Source organism: Heterodontus francisci, chromosome 6 (genome assembly GCF_036365525.1).
Source record: "Heterodontus francisci isolate sHetFra1 chromosome 6, sHetFra1.hap1, whole genome shotgun sequence".
Taxonomy (NCBI): domain Eukaryota; kingdom Metazoa; phylum Chordata; class Chondrichthyes; order Heterodontiformes; family Heterodontidae; genus Heterodontus; species Heterodontus francisci.
This window is the reverse complement of record NC_090376.1, coordinates 18,354,077-18,379,298: the sequence shown is the minus strand read 5'-3', so window position 1 is coordinate 18,379,298 and position 25,222 is coordinate 18,354,077. Positions and strand designations below refer to the sequence as shown.

General features: G+C 42.8%; 1 protein-coding gene across 1 annotated transcript in view; it reads right to left on the bottom strand.

Annotated features, from left to right (window-relative positions):
• The window catches only part of crlf2 (cytokine receptor like factor 2), a 42,014-nt gene extending 17,529 nt beyond the window's left edge, over positions 1-24,485 (bottom strand). The window contains exons 1-5 of the mRNA XM_068032783.1: positions 24,345-24,485; positions 15,058-15,175; positions 12,689-12,855; positions 8,803-8,938; positions 4,615-4,799 (exon numbers count right to left, since the gene is read on the bottom strand). Of these exons, the coding sequence (XP_067888884.1) occupies positions 4,615-4,799; positions 8,803-8,938; positions 12,689-12,855; positions 15,058-15,175; positions 24,345-24,420 (682 nt within the window). The 5' untranslated portion in view covers positions 24,421-24,485. The remainder of the gene's footprint in view (positions 1-4,614; positions 4,800-8,802; positions 8,939-12,688; positions 12,856-15,057; positions 15,176-24,344) is intronic.
• Positions 24,486-25,222: the final 737 nt, after the last annotated feature.

Here is a 25,222-nt window from a genome sequence, read left to right as displayed (position 1 = left end):
ACCTCGCCTCACTTACCTGAGGTCTGGGTTTCCAGCACTGGTCCTGGGTCCAAGGCCTCTGCAATACTGGCAGGGGCCACTGCTCCTGGTGGCACTGCTGAGACATTTTTTTCATTCTTTGATGGCATGTGTGCATTGCTGGCTAGGCCAGCATCTATTGCCCATCCCTAATTTCCCTTGGGAAGGTGGTGCTGAGCCGCCTTCTTGAAGCGCTGCAGTCCAAGGGGAGTAGGTATACCAACAGTGCTGTTAGAAAGGGAATTCCAGGTTTTTGACCCAGCAACAGTGAAGGAATGGCGATATAGTTCCACATCAGGATGGTGTGTGGCTTGGAGAGGCACTTGCGGGTGGTGGTGTTCCCATGTATTTGCTGCTCTTGTCCTTCGAGGTGGTAGAGGTCACAGGTCTGGAAGGTGCTGTTGAAGGAGCCTTGGTGAGTTACTGCAGTGCATCTTGTCGATGGTACACACTGCTGGCACTGTGCGTTGGTGGTGGAGGGAGTGAATGTTGAAGGTGGTGGATGAAGTGCCAACCAACAGGCTGCTTTGTCCTGAATGGTGTCGAGCTTCTTGAGTGCTTTTGGAGCTGCAATCATCCAGGCAAGTGGAGAGTGTTACCATTGAATGTCCATGGGTGATGTGATTGGCCGGCGGCTCTTTAAAGGGATGGGGATCTGGCGTGGGACACTTTGGCAGAAAAATGAGGGTGGATCTCTCCGGGTGGGGCGGGGGGTTGGTGGGGGATCAGAAATTCTGAGACGGGTTTCCTCCTGCCATTTTGGCCTGACGTTGGGAGCCCCACCTTCTTCACAAAATCCAGCCCCAAGAAAGCAATAGTAGGTAGCTCCATGGAGCTGAAGGTCACAGCTTTGATTCCCCCACTTCACTAAGTTCCCTATCTCAGCTGTGTCGCACTGGGGATGCAACTGGCTAACACTTGACACCTGCCACATGAGGAAAGGGAAAATCGGTACTGGGCTGATATGGCGAGCACAGTAACTGGAGTCACATTGGCAGAGATCTTAGAGTAATACCAAGCCAAGATCTTAGATTGATAGACTACCAAGAAGAGATGCTGGCAAGAGATGATGGTATTAGTAGATGGATTTCATATCCTCTTTGAGAAAAGCAGTTATTAACCAGGGTTTATTTCTTAGCATGAGTACAGCAAGTGGCAGATGCACTGAAAATGTTGTGCTTAATATTTCACATTAAGAACAAGGGTTACCTGTGAGCAGGGACTTATAGGGCAGTGAATGCCAAAGAGCTTTCCTGTCCAAATGTGAGCTATAGTTAACTGGCCTCTTGCTCAGCATCTCACACCTTCTCTCCATCCCACGCATTTATTCCTGATACATTGCTTTAGTTGATATAAATGGTTGTAACAAAGTTATCTTCAGCCTCCGTTTTGCAACAGATTTTTTTGTTATCAGTGAACAACAATGTATTTGCTACAAGCCCACTTGAGTTGACAGGGCACATCATAACACCCTTAAATCAAAAGGATATTTTAACATATTAGGATGCAGGAGCTAAGACAATCATGATACTCAAGGGGAAATGATGTAAACTCTTGAAGTAGGAAGATATAATGAAATATAGGGAAAGAGCACAGAAATGAGAGTTGAGCAGTCAAGGAAGATTGCATCAGCACAGATTCAACAGCCTTCTTCTGAAGTGAAAGTTTTATATGATATCATTTAGTCAGAGGTGAGGGGCAGGAGTTTGTGATCCTAACTTCTCTTCTGAGCTAAGAGGTAGAAGATAAGAAAGACAAAAATAGGAAAAGAAGAAACTGACTCAAACAGAGCCAGAACCATTGAAGTTTACAGCACAGAAGGAGACCATTCAACACATCTAGTCTACATTGGCTCTTTGCGAGCAATGGTCTGTTGTAGGAACATAGGCCAATGTGAAACACTGGAGTAAGTTCACCAATCCTGTGGGTCCAGCAAAATACTGCACATGAAGGCCATAGTCTTGGAACTGACCCACACACCCTTTGATCTTAGAGAGACCAGATAGGTTAGATAGAGACAACTACTTCTGCTGGTTGAGGAGTCAAGGACTAGGGGGTAAAGTCTAAAAATTAGAGCCAGACCTTTCAGGAATGAAATTAAGAAACACTTCTGCACACAAAGGGCGGTATAAGTTTGGAACCTCTTCCGCAAACGGCAGTTGATGCTTGATCAATTGTTAATTTTAAAATTGTGATAGATAGGTTTTTGTTAACCAATGGTATTAAGCGATAAGGGGCAAATGTGGGTCTGTGGAGTTAGGTCACAGATCAGCCATGATCTAATTGAATGGTGGAACAAGCTCGAGGGCTAAATGTCCTACTCCTGTTGCTACGTTCCTGTATTCCTATGAGTGTGGCTACCTGCTGGCTCTGCACTATCATGGACTTTATTTAACTGAGCAAAGTAAGCATTGGAAAATATTATACCAGCAGAAGCATGGAGTGACAAGTGAAGAAAACATAATGCAGAGTGATGGCCGAGTGTTAGATGCAGTTTGGGGCTATAGGATGGTGCTCTAAAAGCCTAAAGTAGAGCCCTAGGAAAGTACTAAACAACAATGGGAGAGGGCACCATACAAAGTGTCAGGTGAGGAAAAGTTATCACAATACAAAGGATGATACAAAGTTAATTAAGGAATGCCAGCATGGATTTCTTAAGGGAAAATCATGTTTAACTAGCTTGCTGGATTTTTTTGAGGAGGTAACAGAGAGGGTTGATGAGGGCAATGCTGTTGATGTGGTGTACATAGACTTTCAAAAGGCATTTAATACAGTGCCACACAACAGACTTAGGAGCAAACTTGTAGCTCATGGAATAAAAGGGACGGGAGCAAAATGGATATGAAATTGGCTGAGTGACAGGAAACAAAGAGTAGTAGTTAATGGATGTTTTTCGGGCTGGAGGAAGGTTTGTAGTGGAGTTCCCCAGGGATCAGTGTTGGGACCCTTGCTTTTTCTGATATATATTAATGGCCTAGACCTTGGTGTACAGGGCACAATTTCAAAGTTTGCAGATAATACGAAACTTGGAAGCATTGTGAACTGTGAGGTGGATAGTGTAGAACTTCAAAAGGACATGGACAAGTTGGTGGAATGGGCAGACAGGTGGCAGAAGAAGTTCAATGCAGAGAGATGTGAAGTGATTCATTTTGGTAGGAAGAACATGGAGAGACAATATAGAATAAAGGGTACAATTCTAAAGTGGGTGCACGAGCAGAGGGATTTAGGTGTATATGTGCATATGTCATTGAAGGTGGCAGGACAGGTTGAGAGCATAGTTAATAAAGCATACAGTCTACTGGTCTTTATTAATAGGGGCATAGCGTATAAGAGCAAGGAAGTTATGTTGAACTTGTATAAGACACTAGTTCAGCCTCAGCTGGAGTATTGCATCTAATTCTGGGCACCACACTTGAGGAAAGACGTGAGGGCGTTGGAGAGAGTACAAAAAAGATTCACGAGAATGGTTTCAGGGATGAGGAATTTCAGTTATGAAGATAGATTGGAGAAGTTAGGACTGTTTTCCTTGGAGAAGAGAAGTCTGAGAGGTGATTTGATAGAGGTATTCAAAATCATGAGGGGTCTGGACAGAATAAATAGAGAGAAACTGTTCCCATTTGTGAAAGGATCGAGAACAAGAGGGCACAGATTTAAAGTATTTGGTAAAAGAAGCAAAAGTGATATAAGGAAAAAAATTTTCACGCAATGAGTGGTTAACGTCTGGTATGTGCTGCCTGAGAACGTGGTGGAGGCAGGTTCAATTGAAGCCTTCAGGGGGGAATTAGACAATTATATGAAAAGGAAGAATGTGCAGGGTTACGGGGAGAAGGCAGAGGAAGGGTGTTGCTCTTTCAGAGAGCTGGCACAGACATGATGGGCCAAATGGCCTCCTTCTGTGCTGTAACAATTCTGTGATTCTGTGCTGATAGGTGGGGCTTAAGTAGCTCAAGGTAAGAGTCTTTAGCTTTGAAGGAGAAGGTCGGGTGTAGAAGAGTCGAAACAGAGGATCTAATGAAGCCATCGTCTAGGAATCAGGAAAGGAACAGAAGCAGGATGTCAAAGCCATCCAGTATTAGCTCTACCAAAAGGAAAGGAAAATTAAATCAGCAGATTTATGTCTTGGAAGAATAATGGTGTGAAACGACTGAGCACCATAGAGTAAGAAAAAGTGTATTAATTTCATCATATACATCTATTTCAAACCTAGACACAGGGGGTTACTTTCAACAACAGGTATTCCTCTTAGACTTTATTACTCCTTTAAAGAAGTTGTATTAAATGTTAACCTATGACCCATAAACATTCAGCCTTCACATGGCCTATGATATTTATTATTAAGCACTTATCTGTTACCAACAAAAGAAAGTGATGGTCAAGACAGGACCAGCTGGCCAATCAAGGCTGCCTGATACTTAAGATGGCTGGAGTATCATGACTAGACATTTCCAACCCCTTCCCCATCCACCCACCTTCCACCCTTCAGCATTGCAACCTCCAGGAGACAAAAAGGGCCAATAAACTGTCGTACTGTCAGTGAATGGAGTTATCATACTGTGAAGAGTAATTACATATATTTTGCCAAAATATTGGCCGTACCAAGTTCTAGAAGCAGAAATGGCTCAGGTGTCACTACTGTGAAATGGTTAGAATCAATGACATATGCATAAAACCAATTTGTTTCGAAAACATTTTCATCCTCCCTCAAAAGGCAGCCGAGATTGTGACTTTGGTTCTGTAAGTATCTGTTGCATTCCTTCAGGTGCAGGACAGTTTTTGAGAACCTGGAAGACAGTGAGGATTTAATAGTCTAGTTAATCTACAACCAAAGTTAAATGGTCACAGGAAATAGGTTTGATGGTCTTTTCTCACATCTTATCAGTGAGTCTGTAGCTTTAATAAAAAGGGTTTTACATGGGTATGTTAATCAGTGTGTTAAAAGTGGCAGCCAGCAGAATCTCAGTCATTACGCTTAGCTTGGAGTTCCCAATTAATTTTTAATTAAAAAAGAAAGGCTTGCATATATATAGCACCTTTCATGACCTCAGGACATCCTAAAGCACCTTACAGCCAATGAAGCCTTTTTGAAATGTAGCAACAGTAGTAGTGTAGGAAATGCGGCAACCAATTTGCACACAGCAAGCTCCCACAAACAGCAATGAGATAATGGCCAGACAATATGTTTTACTGATGTTGGTTGAAGAATAAATATCGACCAGGACCCCAGGGAGAGCTCCCTTCCATGTCAGCTCATTGCCTTTACTCAAGTTTGGCAAGTTTCAGGAAGCTTGGATAACACGGGATATTGTGAGCCTAGTCAAAAAGAAAAAGGAAGCATTTGTAAGGGCTGGAAGGCTAGGAACAGACGAAGCACTTGAGGAATATAAAGACAGTAGGAAGGAACTTAAGCAAGGAGTTAGGAGGGCTAAAAGGGGTCATGAAAAGTCATTGGCAAACAGGATTAAGGAGAATCCCAAGGCTTTTTATACCTATATAAAGAGCAAGAGGGTAACCAGGGAAAGGGTTGGCCCACTCAAGGACAGAGATGGGAATCTATGTGTGGAGCCAGAGGAAATGGGCGAGGTGCTAAATGAGTACTTTGCATCAGTATTCACCAAGGAGAAGGACTTGGTGGATGATGAGCCTAGGGAAGGGAGTGCAGATAGTCTCAGTCATCTCATTATCAAAAAGGAGGAGGTGTTGGGTGTCTTGCAAAGCATTAAGGTAGATAAGTCCCCAGGGCCTGATGGGATCTACCCTAGAATACTGAGGGAGGCAAGGGAAGAAATTGCTGGGGCCTTGACAGAAATCTTTGCATCCTCATTGGCTACAGGTGAGGTCCCAGAGGACTGGAGAATAGCCAATGTTGTTCCTTTGTTTAAGATGTGTGGCAAGGATAATCCAGGAAATTATAGGCCGGTGAGCCTTACGTCAGTGGTAGGGAAACTATTAGAGAGGATTATTCGGGACAGGATTTACTCCCATTTGGAAACAAACAAATTTATTAGCGAGAGACAGCATGGTTTTGTGAAGGGGAGGTCGTGTCTTACTAATTTGATTGAGTTTTTTGAGGAAGTGACGAAGATGATTGATGAAGGAAGGGCAGTGGATGTTATCTATATGGACTTTAGTAAAGCCTTTGACAAGGTCCCGCATGGCAGACTGGTACAAAAGGTAAAGTCACACGGGATCAGAGGTGAGCTGGCAAGATGGATACAGAACTGGCTTGGTCATAGAAGACAGAGGGTATCAGTGGATGGGTGTTTTTCTGAATGGAGGGATGTGACTAGTGGTGTTCCACAGGGATCAGTGCTGGGACCTTTGCTGTTTGTAGTATATATAAATGATTTGGAGGAAAATGTAGCTGGTCTGATTAGTAAGTTTGCGGACGACACAAAGGTTGGTGGAGTTGCGGATAATGATGAGGATTGTCAGAGGATACAGCAGGATATAGATCGGTTGGGGACTTGGGCGGAGAAATGGCAGATGGAGTTTAATCCGGACAAATGTGAGGTAATGCATTTTGGAAGGACTAATGCAGGTGGGAGGTATACAGTAAATGGCAGAACCCTTAGGAGTATTAACAGGCAGAGAGATCTGGGCGTACAGGTCCACAGGTCACTGAAAGTGGCAGCGTAGGTGGATAAGGTAGTCAAGAAGGCATATGGCATGCTTGCCTTCATCGGTCGGGGCATAGAGTATAAAAATTGGCAAGTCATGTTGCAGCTGTACAGAACCTTAGTTAGGCCACACTTAGAATATTGCGTGCAATTCTGGTCGCCACACTACCAGAAGGACGTGGAGGCTTTGGAGAGGGTCCAGAGGAGGTTTACCAAGATGTTGCCTGGTCTGGAGGGCATTAGCTATGAGGAGAGGTTGGAAAAACTCGGATTGTTTTCACTGGAACGACGGAGGTGGAGGGGCGACATGATAGAGGTTCACAAAGTTATGAGCGGCATGGACAGAGTGGATAGTCAGAAGCTTTTTCCCAGGGTGGAAGAGTCAGTTACTAGGGGACATAGGTTTAAGGTGCGAGGGGCAAAGTTTAGAGGGGATGTGCGAGGCAAGTTTTTTACATAGAGGGTGGTGAGTGCCTGGAACTTGCTGCCAGGGGAGGTGGTGGAAGCAGATACGATAGCGACGTTTAAGAGACATCTTGACAAATACATGAATAGGAAGGGAATAGAGGGATATGGGCCCCGGAAGTGCAGAAGGTGTTAGTTTAGACAGGCATCAAGATCGGTGCAGGCTTGGAGGGCCGAATGGCCTGTTCCTGTGCTGTACTGTTCTTTGTTCTTTGTTCAAAAGCTTGGCCTGGATTTTCCTGTTCTTTAGACTTCCAATGAGCGTGGCTTTAAGAATGCCTTCTAAGTTGGAACCATAACCACAGTGATGAGACAGTTTCTTTAACTCAAGAATATAATCTGCAATAGACTCATTTGACAACTGCTTCCTTCCATGAAATGCAACTCGGAGTGCAATTTGTCTCCCAGCCAAGCCTTAATGTGAGTCCAGAATCTCATTTATTTCAGAATAGTCCAAAATATTGGGGTCTCATGGGGAACACTGGTTTAACACCACCTCAAATACATGTGGCCCCATCATGGTGAGGAAACAATGTATCCTCATTTAGGATTCTATTAGCTTGCAGCCAAATGTGTAACCTTCATTCGTGATTACACCAGTCCTCTTTGTTAAGGCTGAATTCCCCCATTGTCCCAAAATATGTCTTCAGTGCCATGTTTTTAAAATTACGTACTCACTGAGTTGTAGCTGAACACGAATTGAAGACACACAAAGCAATCTTTCAAATCACTTAAACTTCCTCAAAATCGACTTTGGGAATTACAAAAAGTGTGTCAGAATGTTCGTCAGACTGTAATCTCGCAAATGAAATGCAAAAAAAATCCTATCCTTTCGTCGCCATGTTTCTGTTGTGTATTCAGTGTAAACCTACATGACGTCTTAACTGGGAGCAGCCATGTTGGAAGCTTTTATTGAGAGCCCCCAAAAGAGAGGGCAGCTGAGAGGCAGTTTATAAAACATATTACAATATATCACAGAAGCGTTTTCAATTTCAATGGAAATACCCGGAACAATTTTCATAAATTACCAGCCAGAGGAACTCATTCCCCCAAGCATTCTTTAACATTTAGTTGCTCTTGTTTCCAGTCAATAGCTCCTATGTTTTAATTCAATTCAAAAGTAAAAATAACCCCAGGCATCACACCTATGACAGCTCTTTGAGTTTCCCATTCCCACTTCCTGATGTTATAACAAATAAGAACATAAAAAAATAAGAGCTGGATTAGGCCATTTGGCCCTTTAAACTTGCTTTGCAATTCAGCAAGATCATGGCTGATCTTCTACCTCAGCTCCATCTTCCCACACTATCCCCATATCCCTAGTTTCCTTAGTACCCAAAAATCTATTGACCTCTGTCTTGAATATACTCTTGAATGAATGAGCATCCACAGCTCTCTGGGGTGGAGAATTCCAAAGATTCACAACCCTTTGAGTTGAGAAATTTCTCCTCATCACGGTCCTAAATGGTTGGCCCTGATTCTGAGACTGCGACTCCACATTCTAGATTCCACAGCCAGGGGAAACATTTTTTTCAACATCTACCTGTCCAGCACCTTAAAAATTTCATATATTTCAATTAGATCCCCTCTCATTGTTCTAAACTCCAGGGAATTTAAGCATAGTCTCTAAATATCTCTCCACATCCACTTTATCAATTCCCTTTGTCATCTGAAAGAAAATGGACCCTTGAATACAACTTACCTATAATAAATTTCATATCCCATATTATGCATTGCATCTTTGCTTCGCTTCCATGTGCAGTTTACATATTGATCATCATAATAAGTGCAGTCCAAATCAGATGTGTCTGTTTTTTGGCTTATCAATCTATGAGTTCCTGTACAATAGTGTGAAAGAATATTGCATTAGGCAGGTATATTAGATGCAAATCAAAACTGCATTAGAATTCTTAGGCAGTCAATCAGTAAATCTGAATCAGGATAAATGTCTTTACCCAAAGAGGGGTTAGAATGTGGAACAAGGGGCAGTTGAATTGAAAACATAGATACATTTAAGGGGAAGTTAGATAAGCACATGAGGGAGAAAGGAATGGAAGGATATGCTGATAGGGTTAGATGAAGAGAGGTGGAAGGAGGCTCAAATGGAGCATAAATACCAGCATAGACCTGTGGGCCAAATGGCCTCTTTCTGTGCTGTAAATTCTATGCAGTTCAATCTTGTTTCATTTTTCCTTTTGTAATTTTGAAGCGTTGGAGAAATGTACTCCCATACCAGCTTTGAAGTCTCTGACAGTATTGCTTCATGAAGTTAACTTTGGACAATTTGTTTCCAGATTTTTCTCTCTTTCCCACCTTTTGGGGAAAGCATCTGAGTCTGTTGTCAATGCCTCTCAGAGGACGGTGAAGAGAATTGAAAACTTAGCATAGAGTACAAAAGCAAAGAAATTCTGCTTAATCTTTATGAATCACTGGATAGGCCACATCAGGAGCAGTATTTCTGGCCATCATATGTTCGGAAGAATGTTGAAAGGGGAGCATTATCGATTGCTGTTATATGAACAATGACTGACAGGAAAAGACCCTCTAGTCCATCCAGCCTGTCCCACACAACTGCAATGGCTTGTGACTCACAATACAAACACTCCCCAACTGACCTGAAATGTTGTTTCCTGAAAGAAGTGAAAAACCAGAAACAAATCCAGGCTAATTTGGGAAAAAATTAATCTGAGAAACTCCTCTCCAAACTCCTCAGATGATTGAAACTAGCCCAGAAGACCACTCTGGCCCTGGTTAATGTCATGTGGTACCTACCTTATATACAAGGTGACCTCTACTCCAACCAGAAACAGGTCCAGCTCTCGCTTGAAGGAATTTAATGAATTGGTGTTTACCACATGAGTTGACAGCCTGTTCTATAAGTCCACTATTTTCTAAGAGAGGAATCATTTCCTAACATCTAACCTAGACCTGGCTTTGTATAACTTGAGATTGTGACCATTGCCCTCCCTAACCTATTTGTTTGAAACAAGCTGTCGACACAAAAACACAATATTCCCTTAACAATCTTATAAATCTTGATCATCTCACCCCCAGTCTATGCTTCTCTAAAGTGTAGAGACCTAGCTCTTTGAGCCTACCTTGATAACCAATATGCTTCAAAGTAGGATTTAATCTAGTTGCCCTGGTATGCACCTTTCCAAACCTCAATATCTCCCGCAGTGTGAGGAGAGCAAAACTGGACACATGAGAGCCATTTAATGTACTTAGAGTCATATATGGCATAGAAGGAGGTCATTTGGTCCATCGAGTCCATGCTGGCTCTCCATGGAGCAATCCAGTCAGTCCCACTCCCCTGCTCAATCCCTGTAGCCCTGCAAGTTTTATTTCCTTCAAGTGTCCATTGACTCTGTTTCCTCCACCCTCGTGGGCAGCGAGTTCCAGGTCTCTTCCTCATATTTCCCCTGCATCTCTTGCCCAAAACCTTCAACCTGTGTCCCCTAGTCCTTGTACCAATAGTTAATGGGAACAGTTTTTCCTTGTCTAACTTATCTGACTGAACCTGTCATATTCTTGTATACCGTATCAAATCTCCCCGCAATCTCCTTTGCTCCAGGGAGAACAACCCCAGCTTTACCAAGCTAACCTTGTAACTAAACTCCCCCATTCCTGGAACCATTCTGGTAAACCTTCTCTGCACCCTTTCAAGAGTGTGGTGACCAGAACTGGACGTAATAATCTAGTTGGGGCCTTACCAGAGCTTTATAATGGTGCAGCATAACCTCCCTCCTTCTGTACTCTATGCTTTGTTTTATGAAGCCCAAGATCCCATAAGTTTGTGAACCATCCTCTCAATATGTCCTGCCACCTTCAAAGATCGATGCACTACACCCACAGGTCCCTCTGTTCCTGCACACTCTTCAGAACTGTGCCATTAAGACTATATTTCTTCACCCTAACCCTTCTGTCAAAATGCATAACCTCCCACATGTCTGTATTGAATTCCATCTGTTACCTCTCTGCCCATTCTGCTAGCCGATCTATGACCTGATACAGATGGCTTTTTGTCGTCTTCACTGTTTGCCATTCCTTCAAATTTGGTATCATTGGCAAATTTTGAAATTCTACTCTGTATTCCAAGATCAAAGTCATTTATATATCTCAAAAAAAAGCAGCAGTCCTAGCAGTGACCCTTAGATAAGACCACTGTCTTCTATCCTCCAGTCTGAAAAAACAGCCATTTACTGCGACTGGCTGTTTTCTGTCCTTAAGCTAAATTTTTTATCCAATTGGACACTGACCCTCCTATTTCATGAGCCTCAATTTTGTTAACCAGTCTTTTAAGTAGTACTTTATTAAATGCTTTCTTAAAATCCATATAGACAGCATCCACTGCATTCCCTGCATCAACCTTCTCTCTTACTTCATCAATAAATTCAATTAGATCAGTCAAGCATGATCTGTCTTTTACAAATTTGGGATGGAGCTCCTTAATTAATTCAAACCTCTCCATGTGTCTGTTATTTTTTCCCCCTGATTATTGTTTCTAAAACCTTACCCACCACTGATGGTAAACTAACAGGCCTGTAGTTGCTAGGACTGTCCTTACACCTTTTCTTGAATAAGGATATCACATTTGCCACTCTCCAATCCTCTGGCACCTCCCCCATATCTAGGGAAGATTAGAAGATTATAGCAAGCCCTTCCGCTATCTCCACCCCAACCTCCTTAAGCAACCTGGGATGCAAGACATCCTGACCAGGTGGCTTACCTACCCTAAACATAGCCAGCCTTTCCAGTACCTCCTCCCTCTCAATTTTTACCCTAACCATTGCCTCTACTCTCTCCGCTTCTGCCAATATTTTGTAGATTCCCTTTCCTTAGTAAACACCGATACAGAATACTCATTAAGTACTCTAGACTTGTCCTGTGCCTCTAAGCATATATTATCCTCTTTGTCCCTAATAGATCCCACTCTAACTGTTACTACCTGCTTACTATTTACATGCCAGTAGAAGATTTTTGAATTCCCATTCTATTCTCGTATTCTGTCTTTGCCAGTCTAATTTTCCTTTTCACCTCCCTTTCAATTTATTGTATTTGGCGGTTCTCACATGAAGAATTCACCTGACATGTGTCATACACCCTCTTGTTTTGTTTCATCTTAATCTCATCATCCAAGGAGCCCTGTTTTTGGTTCCCTTACCTTTTGCCCTGTACCTAGCCTGTACCAGAAGAATTTCTTCCTTAAAGATAGCCCATTGTTCTGTTACAATTTTTCCTGTCAGTCTTTGTTTCCATTTTATCCTGGCTAGATCTCTTCTCATCTCATTGAAATTAGTCCTCTTCCAACCTAGCTGTTCTGCCTTGTATCGTTCCTTGCTTTTCTGCATTACTAATCTAAATCTTATGATACGATGATCACTCTTACCCAAGTGCTCCCTTAAAGACACTTGGTCCACTTGGCCCACCTCATTACTCAGCACCAGATATAGCAATGCCTCCTTTCTAGTTGGGCAAAGAACATATTGATCAAGGAAGTTCTGCTGAATACATTTCAGAAATTCCTCCCCCTCTTTCGCTTTACTCTAAAACTACAGGTTGAGTTGTTGCACACATATTCTTCATACCATTTTCCTGAAGTTGGAAGCAACTCGGTGTCAGCAGTGTGAAATGGTTCAAAGTCTTTATATATAACCACAGCCACTTATTTGCTTTCCTTTTGTTTCTCAATCCACATGTTTGGTTCTCTTCATTCAAGCTGCATAACTTCATATGTAAACGAGTCGGCGAAAACCTGTGCGAGTATTTACATGAATTTTATTAAGCTACAACTTCACATATTTAATCTTTTAATTGTTCGTGCAATAGAAAGAACTAGAAACATTCAGTATTATTTAGAAAGGAGGTCAAGGCATTGAAGATGGTGCAGAGGAGATTACTCGTGTCACAGAAACGTCAATGTTGAATGATGAGGAGCAGATAAAAGGTGACTTCACTAGCAGCTAAGATGGCCACCCTAATTTGGATCACTATATTCCAAATTCCAAAGCACCTATGTGGAGGCGTGTTGTCTGCCCATTCCCCTCAAGAACACTAACCCGGTGAATCTGAGTGAGCTACCTGTCCTGCTTCCATTAACAAGACATTAAGGCAATCACTTGGGGCACTAAATTGGTGGAGATGAACCACTCAAACTAATCACTTGAACAATGGAACCCTGGTTGAGAGAAGGGAGTTCCTAGACATGAACTGATTAAGTTGCAAGAAGGAATACACACTGATAGCCATCATGTTGAATCACTGAGTGATGTTCATATAACAGACATACCATCAGTGTGCTTAAGCTGGTTTGTCTTTGCAGCAGACAAGCAGCTAGACACCGACAAGAGAAGATCCAAGTGGGGCCTCTCCTCCTACTCTCTCTCTTTATCCAGTCCACATTACAAGCTTCGGACCCTGCCTGCTGGCCATAACCACCTAGGCCTACCATTGCTGCAGACAGAGACCCTATGAAGGAAATCATCTGCATCACTGTCTCCAGAGAACCACCAAATTAGCTGCCCACATCTGCAAACTGGAAGCCGCAGGTCCACAAATTCAGCCTGAAGCCAGCCAAGACATCAAACTCCACAGACTTTTTATGCCCCCTTTTCATTGCTCTGGACTCTAATCTGAGCAATCTATCCTTCCCCATTCTGTAATCTATATATGTGTATGTGTGTGTGTGAAAGTTGGAGCATAGTTTATTATTTTAGTTAGATCATTTTAAGTACAACAAAGCTAACCTCTTTCTTTGTTAAGCTCAAGAAAACCTGTTCGATTGGTTCTTTTTTTAATGATCATAGCATGTAAATAGTTAAACACTCACTGAATTGGCAAGTATATCCACTTTAAAAAAGAAATAAACCTATTGTGGTCAAACAAGGAGAGGGACAAGAGGGGAGCCCTTTGACCCCACCTCACCTGATCATAACGCTAGAACGGTACCAGAAAAGATGGCTTTCAACTAATTGGAGACACTGGAGAAGCTGAGATTATTCTCCTTAGAGCAGTGAAGGTTAAGGGGAGATTTAATTAAAGTGCTCAAAATTAAGAGGTGTCTTGATAGAGTAAATAGAGAGGAAATCTTCTGATTGGCAGGAAGGTTGATAACGAGAGGACACAGATTTAAAACACTTGGCAAAAAGATGGTGGGGATATGAGGAGAAATCCTTTACTCAACAGTTTGTTATGATCTGGAATGCACTGCCTGAAAGGAAAGTGGAAGTAGATTCAATAGTAACATGCAAAAGGGAAGTCGAGCTCTATTTAAAGGGGAAACATTTTCAGGGCTCTGGGAAAAGAGCAGGGAATGGAACAAATTGGCTTTTGAGAGAGCTGACAAGGCATGATGGGCTGAATGGCCTCCTTCTGTGTGGTCTGATTCTATCTTTATGTAGGATTCATGTGATGCCATTTATTGAAGTATTGTCAACTGGAAAACCTATGGATTCAAGTGCTTTTGCACTTTCATTCAAGGGTTCAGCATTGTTCCTGCTCCATTACTTGCTCTCCAGTGAAATAAGGCACTATTTACAGGAAAGGTTATTCCAGCTTCCTCAGAAGGGCTTATTAACATGAAATTATAGAACTTCTACATGATCAGGGTAAGCAGTTGACAGTCCTGAGGCTCTGGGATAGCGTGACGCTGAGTAATAGACTCTGCAATCAGTCTTGATTTCAACAGAGAGGATGCAATGAAGAAAAAGACCATGTAAGCATATTTTGAGTTAAAAATGAGCAAGAAAGGGAAGTTCAAAAGAGCAAAAACCATAACAGAATCAGTAAAATAAGGACACATTTTGTAGCAAAGGAAGATTTAACATGAGAGAAGAATTGCCTTTTAGAAGGGAGGCTTCTGTCCTATCTAGGATTGCAAGTGAGGTGCGCAAACTTTTAAGGAAAAAGAGATGGGAACAGTATTAAAGTTTTGGACACATATTCAAGACTTACTTACCAGTAATAAAATGTATCATTAACACCATGAACAGCCTCTTCATTCCGCTTCCATGTGCAGTTTACATACTCCTTATTGTAATAGATACAGTTCATCTGCCCAGCAGGCCCACTTTCACCTACCAATGTAGAAGGCACACATACAACACTGTGTTAAATCTCACAGGTATATAATGCCTACTCAAGTACAGTACAGTTCCAGTACAATAACAACATTGGCATCTACCCGGCAATGTGGAAAATTGCCCAGGTATGTCCTGTACATAAAAAGCAGGACAAATTTAACCCGGCCAACTGCTGCCCCATCAGTCTACTCTCAATCATCAGTAAAGTGATGGAAGGTATTTTCGACAGTGCTGTCAAGCAACACTTGCTTAGCAATAACATGCTCAGTGACGCTCAGTTTAGGGTCCGCCAGGGCCACTCAGCTTCTGAACTTATTACAGCTTTCGTTCAAACACGGACAAAAGAGCTGAACTCAAGAGGTGAGGTGAGAGTGACTGCCCTTGACATCAAGGCAGCATTTGACCGAGTAAGGAGCCCTAGCAAAACTGGAATCAGGGGGAAAACTCTCCACTGGTTGGAGTCATACTGAGCACAAAGGAAGATGGTTGTGGTTGTTGGAGGTCAATCATCTCAACTCCAGGATATCACTGCAGGAGTTCCTCAGGGTAATGTTTGAGGCCCAACCATCTTCAGCTGCCTGATCAATGACCTTCCTTCATTCATAAGTTCAGAAGTGGGGATGTTTGCTGATGATTGCACAATGTTCAGCACCATTTGCTACTCCTCAGATACCAAAGCAGTCCATGTAGAAATGCAGCAAGACCTGGACAGTATCCAGGCTTTGGCTGATAAGTGGCAAGTAACATTCGTGCCACACAAGTGCCAGGCGATGACCAGCTCGAACAAGAGAGAATTTAACCATCTCCCCATTCAATGGCATTAAGAACTCTCCCTCACGATCAACATTCTGGGGGTTACCATTGACCAGAAACTGAACTGGAGTAACCATATAAATATCATTGCTGCAAGAGCAGGTCAGTGGCTAGGAACCCTGCGGTGAGAAACTCACCTCCTGACTTCCCAAAGCCTGTCCACCACCTACAAGGCACAAGTCAGGAGTGTGATGGAATACTCTCCACTTGCCTGGATGGGTGCAGCTCCAACAACACTCAGGAAGCTCAACACCATCCAGGACAAAGCAGCCCGCTTGATTGGCACCCCATCCATAAACATTCACTCCCTCCACCACTGATGCACAGTGACAGCAGTGTGTACCATCTACAAGATGCACTGCAACAACTCACCAAGGCTCCTTTGACAGCACCTTCCAAGTCCGCAACCTCTACCACCTAGAAGGACAAGGGCAGCAGATGCATGGGAACACCACCACCTGCAAGTTCCCCTCCAAGCCACACACCATCCTGACTTGGAACTATATCGCCGTTCCTTCACTGTCGCTGGGTCAAGATCCTGGAACTCCCTTTCTAACACCACCACCTTCTGAAGGGCAATTGGGGATGGGCAATAAATGCTGGCCTAGCCAGCGACGCCCACATCCCAGGAACGAATAAAAAAAAATGCACACAAGCTTAACCGAAATAAATCTCATGTAGTAACAGTTTCATTCTTACAATTAATTTTAGGAACATTGTTTTTTCTTTTAATACCTCTTACAGCTTAGTTACATGACCAGTCTCATGCTGATGTGTAATGGCACTGGATGTGGGACATTGCAAACTAATAGTACAACTCGGGACTAATGTCAGGAAGCTGACTATGAACTACATTGCAGCAAGAGATGTGAAACCCTCCTGTGACCGCATGGGTTTTCGCCGGGTGCTCCGGTTTCCTCCCACAGCCAAAGACTTGCAGGTTGATAGGTAAATTGGCCATTATAAATTGCCCCAGTATAGGTAGGTGGTAGGGGAATATAGGGACAGGTGGGGATGTGGTAGGAATATGGGATTAGTGTAGGATTAGTATAAATGGGTGGCTGATGGTCGGCACAGACTCGGTGGGTCGAAGGGCCTGTTTCAGTGCTGTATCTCTAAATAAATAAAATAAATAAATAAACCTGCCATCTGATCTTGTGTGGAGGAAAAGTCCTTCTTCTGAAGACTTGAACGCATGTGAGAGCAGCAGGGAGAAGAAGATCCCAAACAGTGTAGGTGCGAGAACACAGCCCTATTTCACACCACTCAGGATAGGAAAGGGGTCTGATGAGGTGCCGCTATGTTGAATTGTGCCTTTCATATTGTCATGGAATGAGGTAATGATACTTAGTAGCTTTGGTGGACATCCGATCTTTGCTAGTAGTTTGAAGAGACCACGTCTGCTGACGTGGTCAAAGGCTTTGGTGAGATCTATGAAAGCAACATTGAGGGGCATCTGTTGTTCAGAGCATTTCACCTGTAGTTGGTGAAGGAAGAACAACATGTCAATGGTGGATCTCTCTGCTGGAAAGCCACACCGTGCCTCTGGGTAGACACACTCAGCCAGCTTCTGGAGCCTGTTTAAAACGACTCGAGCGAAGACTTTCCCCACTATGCTGAGCAGGGAGATTCCACGGTAGTTGTTGCAGTCACCATAGTCACCCTTGTTCTTATAGAGGGTGATGATATTGGCATTGCGCATGTCCTGTGGTATTGCTCCCTCATCCCAGCACAGGCAAAGCAGTTCATGGAGTGCTGAGAGTATAGCAGGCTTGGTACTTTTGATTATTTCAGGGGTAATGCTGTCCTTCCCCGGGGCTTTCCCACTGGCTAGAGAATCAATGGCATCACTGAGTTCCGATTTTGTTGGCTGGTCGTCCAGCTCATCCATGACTGGCAGAGACTGGGCTGCATTGAGGGCGGTCTCAGTGACAACATTTTCCCTGGACTTAACCAGTAATGAAATAGAGCATTAACACACTGATTAAAAAATATTAAAGTTCCCTTTTTTAAAAATTCCCCAATTACACTCACACACACACTGAAGAAAATATAGAGATTCACTCTGCAGAGGTCTTTTACAAAAAAAGACAAAAAAACTACTTTGACCAAATACTTGCTAATTCTTGATGAAAAACGAAAGAAGATATGGAAGGAAGTCAGTTGTCCCTCTTTTGGTCTGGCCTCTGGGTATATGGAGACGGGTCACTGGGATCGTTTCAGAAGCAGTCTGTTCTGGAGATGTTGACTTATTCTAGTAGACTTTCTTGGAGAAATATGGCGCCAGCACACACTTGAATTGCAGGATTTTTTTTGAGCTCCTCAGGAGCTATACGGCAGAAGGGATTTTTTTTGCTACACTGGATCTTAGCAGGATTTCTCCAAAAAGGTAGAGAAGGAGGTGAGCTGGGTGGTTTCTTTTCTCCTTCACAGGAAAACACCAACTTTCTTCAAACAGTTCACACTCCAACTAACTGAAACAATGTCCAAACCCGTAACAGACCTCCACAAACCTTGACATCTGGCTTCTCTGTAACCATTTTTCCCCAAGTCACCAAGGGTTCTGCTGTTTTCTGAGCCCAAATCACAGGTGACCTCCAGCACAGATGGCTTTCAAACAACATCTTGTCCTGTCAGTGAACTTGGTAAAAAAAAAACACATCCAAGGAATCTTTTCAGTTTTAACACAAGTTCTCAAAAAATAAAATATTAAAAAAAGGAAGCACTTTTGTAACACATGCACTAGCAAATGAATACCGTCTACCCCTGTGCATTAATTCAGGTGATCTAATCGTTGAAGTTTTGGATGAAATTCCAATTTTGCGCTGTTATTTATATTACTTCATTCATAATTTAATTTTTACCCAGATAAATGAAAGAATTATAATACAGAGAGAGAGATAAGCATAAGGATCGTTGGACATGCTGTAAAATACAGACTTACACAGTTTTACAGTGGCTAACAGATATCGATGGACCCACTGGCACTCACCAACAATCAATCACACAAATGTAGAAATATTAGACATACTAAAGAAAGGAAGAACTTGCAGTTATATACTGCCTTTCATGGCCTCAGGAAGTCTCAAAGGACTTATGAACATAGGGCATAGGAACATAACAACAGGAGTAGTTTATTTAGCCCTTGAGCTTCTTCTGTCATTCAATGAGATCGTGACTGATCTGTGACCCAACTACATATCCCCGCCTTTGCCCCACATTGCTCAATACCTTTGGTGAGCAAAAATCTACCAATCTCAGTTATAACATTAACAATTGATATGGCATTAATTGCCATTTGTGAAAGAGAATTTCACATTTCTATCATCCTTTGTGTGTAGAAGTGTTTCCTACCTTCACTCCTGAAAGGTCTGGCTCCAATTTTTAGACTATACTTCTTAGTCCTAGACTCCCAACCATCAGAAATAGTTTCTCTCTATCTACCCTATCTATTCCCCTTAATATCTTGAAAACTTTGATCAAATCACCTTTAACCTTCTAAATACCATGGAATGCAACCCTAGTTTGTGTAATCTCTTCAGATAATTAAACCTTCGGACAGCCAATGAAGTACATTTGAATGTATTCACTGTTGTAGTGTAGGAAACATGGCAACCAATTTGTGCACAGCAAGGTCCTATAAACAATAATGTGATAATGGCCAGGTGATATTGGTTAAGGGATAAATATTGCCCAGGACAACAACAACTTGCATTTATATCAAGAGGAACAGATAGTTTCATAGTTCATACCATTACTGATAATGGTTTTTTATTCTAGATATTTTAATTAACTGATGGTCATGGTGGGACTTTGAACTGATGTCTCCAGATTATTATTCCAGGCCTCTGGATTACTAGTCCAGTAAGATAACCATAATGTTACCGTACCAATTATCCTAGTGCTACGATGATATGTTTCTCCAGTGGCTGAAGCTTGGGAGGTGGAAGACGATTGAGATTCCAATGAGGAGATTTCTGATGACTGTAGTGGGAGACCTCAAGCATCTCTGGTCCTTGAGAGCCCAACAACTCAGTGTGGGCCAGGTCAGTCTGGCCCAACTGGCTGTGTGGCACCAACAAGGGCACAGGTGGAATGGGTGGCTGAGAAGCACGAATGCTATCATGCTAAGGTGCGTCTTCCTTGGAGCTGAGGCCATTCTCCCAGGACTGGGCCTTAACACTCCCATGCCTCATTTCCCCACCACACCCACCAACCCCCGCCATCCCTCAAATAGGCATGTAGCCAATAAAAGACATGGGTATTGCTAGCTGCATGCCTGAACACTCCAATGAGGTCCCAGCACAAATTTAACGTCCAGCCTGGGATCACGTGAACGGGCCTCAAAAGGACATGATCTAAATAGCTTTATCAATCTGAAGTGCTGCTTTTAATGTCTTGAGAACTTGTACCCCCATTCCCTCTGCCATTCCACAATCCTGAGCCTACCTCCATTCAGAGTATACTGGTAATTGTTTTAACAAAATGTTCACTAACATTGACATTGACAATGCCCTCTTGGCTGGCCTCCCACATTCTACCCTCTGTAAACTTGAGGTCAATGGCTGCCGGTGTCCTTACCCACACCAAGTCCCATTCACCCATCATCCCTATGCTCTCTGATTGATCTACATTGATTTCTGCTCAAGGAATGCCTCAATTTTAAAATTTCTGCCCTTATTTTCTAAACCATCCTGGCCAGGCTATTCCCTATCTCTGTAATCGGCTTGAGTTTCACAGCCTTTGTGATATCCGTGCTCCTCTAATTCTGACCTTTTCAGCATCCCGATTTTAATTGTTCCACCATTTACCTTCAGCTGCCAAGGCCTTAAGCTCTGGAATTCCCTCCCTAAACCTCTCCACCTCTCTTTCCTCCTTTAAGATGCTCCATAAACCTACCTCTTTGACCAAGCTTTTGGTCATTTGCCCGAATATCTCTTTATGTGGTTTGGTGTCAAAATTAATTTTATCATGCTTCTGTGAAATACCTTGAGATGTTTTATTACATTAATGGTGCTCTTTTTATATATAAATATAAGTTATTAATGTTGTCATCTTCAAATCCCAACACCACACCCTCTGGGCATACATGCAAATCATTGCGATTTAGATATTAAACTTGGCTCAATTGTTGCCTCTCACTCAGAAAAGAGACTTGAATGCATAATCCAAGTTGACACTTCAGTGCAGTATTGAAGGAGTGGTGCAGTGTCAGAGGTAGCATCTTTGTGGTGGCCCTGTCTGCCCTTTCAGGCGGAAAGAAACAATTTCATGGTGCTATACAAAGAACAGCAGGGAGTTCTCCTGCTGTCCTAGTCAACATTTATCCTTAAATCAACACTTCAAAATCATATGAACTGCTCATTTATTTCAATGCTGTTTGTGGGATCTTACCGTGCTCAAATTGGCTGCTGTGTTTCCAACATTATAACAGTGACTACACTTCAGAAGTACTTCATTAGGTGTAAAGTACTTTGGGACATCACGAAACACCATAAACCATCGAAATACATCCAATTATTTCCAATTCAGAGATTGGGCTGAATTTTATGGGCCCCCCCCCCCACCGGAGATGGGTTTGGAGGTGGGGGGGCCAATTGAATTGCGGCAGGAGGCGGGGTGGGGGGGGTGGAGGGTCCATCACCTCCCTGTCACAATGTAATTTTTCCGGGGGCAGAACAGGCCGACAGCGGCCTTCCCATCCAAAGGCCAATTGAGGTCCTAAAGTGGTCTATTAACAGCAATTTAAGGGCCTCTTCCTGTTACCGCTGGATCTAACCAATGGTGGGGTGAGGGGGTGGGGGGGGGGGGGGGGTGCCTCGACCGTACGGGAGGTCGCCCAGTAAAACAAGGCGACCTCCCTGCAAGCATGGGGAGAGAGGGCCCTCCTCTGTGGGCACTCTGTGGCCCACGAAGGGCCCCCGCCCAGAAAATCTGGAACTCCTTGAAACCCCCCCACCCTCACCCTGCACTTAACACCCAGCCTCCCACCCCCACCCTCTCTCCGGGGCCTTCCGGACTGGACCCGGCAACACCGCCTCACATACCTTGGATCAGGACTCTAGCGCTGGGCCTGGGTCCAATGTCCCTGCAGTACTGGCAGTGGCCACTGCTCCCTGTGATTGGCCAGCAGCTCCTGGAGGTGGGATCCCCGTCTTTAAAGGAACGGGGTTCCCAGTACTGGGCTGTTAATTGGCCTAGCAGCATAGAATCGCTCCGGGGGGGTGGGGGGGTGGGGGATGTGGGTGGGGTAGTGAGTGCCCCAGCTGGCCGATGCGGGATTCCCCCCGTTATTTCAGTCCAGCACCAGGAGCCCCGCAGTGGGCACAAAATGCAGCCCATGGTTTCTATTTTTAACAAAAAAATCACTGATTTTAATCTCTAACCCGTGAGAGGATTAGCAAGAAACCTCAAATTCAAACCATGACAGGCATTAGCCACCGAAGGAAATTTCTGAGCAACACAAACTAATCATTTCTGCAGCAATGTTTTCAGATTATCAGATTATTTGCTATCACCATATCTCTATTAGCCAGTTATAAAAAGTGCTGATTTCATCTTAAAACATAATGACTGCAGAAAGACACAGCATTTTAAATCAATCAGCAACATAAAGAGTAAAGACCGATTAACGTTTCAGATGTAGATCCTTCAGACTAAGGTACAATACTGAGGGAGCATTGCACTATCTTTCTAATATGCCATTAAACTGAAGCTCCCATCTGCTCTCTCAGGTGGAAATAAACGTTCTCAAGGCACTATTTTGAAGGGAGTTGTCCCCAGTGTTCTGGTCAATATTTATACTACAACCAATATCATGAACACAGGTTATTGGGTCATTATCACATTGCTATTTGTGAGACCTTGTTACATACAATTTGGCTGCCGTGTATCCTATATCCTATATTACACTTGAAAAAGAAAAGTACTTCATTGGGATGTCATGAAAGGTGCTATAAAAGTGCAAGTCTTACTTTCTTTCCCTTTTCACACAAAAGATAACCTGTCTATATTTTATCTTCAGAAGCTGATAAAGTGGCTGAGAACTTCAAGCGTTTTCCATGTTTGTTTCAGGTTTCCAGCATTTGTAGTTTTTCTCTTTCATTTTATTTCTACTTAACATGTGACTTTGCATCAAGAAAAGAGAAGCTATTAGACCTCAAATTGAATGAAACATGCTGGGGGAATTAAAGCTTGAGTTGCAAATCACCCACTGGTTGTGGAAACCACCCAGTTTTCCTTTGTATTAATAAATGGAATGTCAGTGTTGCGCCTGGTGGCAAGTTGAAAATCTACCCCATAGTCAGGAAGAAGAATATATTAAATATAATAAATAGCAGTGCAACTGCAATAGCTGCTCAAGCAGCATTGTATTCTCTTGGTTAACATTTCCACTCAAAGTTAATTCTGGAGCAAAAATTGTTGAAAATAAAAAGATACATGCCAATAACAATACTAACCTTTTATTCCATTTGCCTGTTCTGAAGCACCATTAATTATCAATAATATCACTCACCATATGTCTTCGTTGGCCTCCTTATCTCGAGAGACAATGGATAAGCGCCTGGAGGTGGTCAGTGGTTTGTGAAGCAGCGCCTGGAGTGGCTATAAAGGCCAATTCTGGAGTGACAGGCTCTTCCACAGTTGCTGCAGAGAAATTTGTTTGTCGGGGCTGTTACACAGTTGGCTCTCCCCTTGCGCCTCTGTCTTTTTTCCTGCCAACTACTAAGTCTCTTCGACTCGCCACACTTTTGCCCCGTCTTTATGGCTGCCCGCCAGCTCTGGCGAACGCTGGCAACTGACTCCCATGACTTGTGATCAATGTCACAGGATTTCATTCGCGTTTGCAGACGTCTTTAAAGCGGAGACATGGACGGCCGGTGGGTCTGATACCAGTGGCGAGCTCGCTGTACAATGTATAAAACAATGGCATATTGCACTAACCATCTATCCAAATCCGTCAGCTGAAAGCACGTTGAGTTCAAATACACTTGTGTGAAATTTCTCCTCAAAGAATATAGAATTAACCAACAATCAGAACCACGGATTTACCTTGATCGAACAAGTCACATACGATTTTGGCTAGATTGCAGAGATTTCTAATAGGCGTTTTGGGAGAAGAGATTCAATCTGTTTTCTCCCCATGGGAATGGTAAAGTGGGTTGCTGATAATGTCAGAGCTTTAGATTTGGAGCAATTGGCATGTTTTCCTTGACTGTGGATTTCTTCACCAAGAGACATTACATGGCTTCAAAGCAATGTTATGTAAAAGCCCCAACTCTAGTTTCTGAATACCAATTGGACTATTCCCTTACCTTATTCCCTATATTAAAATCCATCCTTTACTCACCTTCCTTGGTGGAATGTCCATCCACCTGCTGCAGTCTGATAAGGAAGGCCACACAGAGAGGAAGTATTAGGGCCATTTCTGAAAACTGGAATGATATATGGGCCAAGCTTTACATACTCCTCCTATATCTCTCCACTTGGTTCATTGATCTACTGGTGGTTTGGCATGGAACTCATCGCTTATCATCGCACCTTTAAGTTGTAAATGCTGACTCAAATCATGCTTCCTGAACTCATTTCCTGCTTTAAGAACTAGACATCTTAATCATCTGACTCCAGATTTTAACTGAGGCTTCTGTTACACAAAAAAACCCAGGCACATTTACAGCTTGAGTGCATTTAACTAATCCATAAGTTCTAAATAAAAATATGTATTCTATAAAGGAATGCTGTCCGGCTACTCTGTCTGCAACAATTTTAATTAAAGTGAGCAAGGTTATAATAAACAGGGTTGAGCATTACATTAGAATTAATAGGAATATAGAATAAAGTTTCCCATTTGGGTGATACCAGGAAATTGGACACAAATTATTCTTGAAATTTTGCTAGTTCAGTTACAGTGTAAGATTTCAAGCATGTCCAGATATATCATTAAACTTTTGCACGAAAACACAATTTTTTATAAGCACAAACATAAAATTTTCCATGAACCAGCAAAATCATTCAGCTTAATAGAATGTGATTGTATCTTCTTTGTCTATGCATTATAAAATATGCATTGATATATTTAAGAGTGGTAACTTGGTGCAGTAAATAGGGTTATCACAAGAAAAAAGCATTTTTAATAAGAGTGTCTAGTCCTCCCTGAGTAACCTGATTTTGGATCACTGAAAATGACTTAAAATAAAAACTATACCCAACTATTTCGGGGAGATGGTG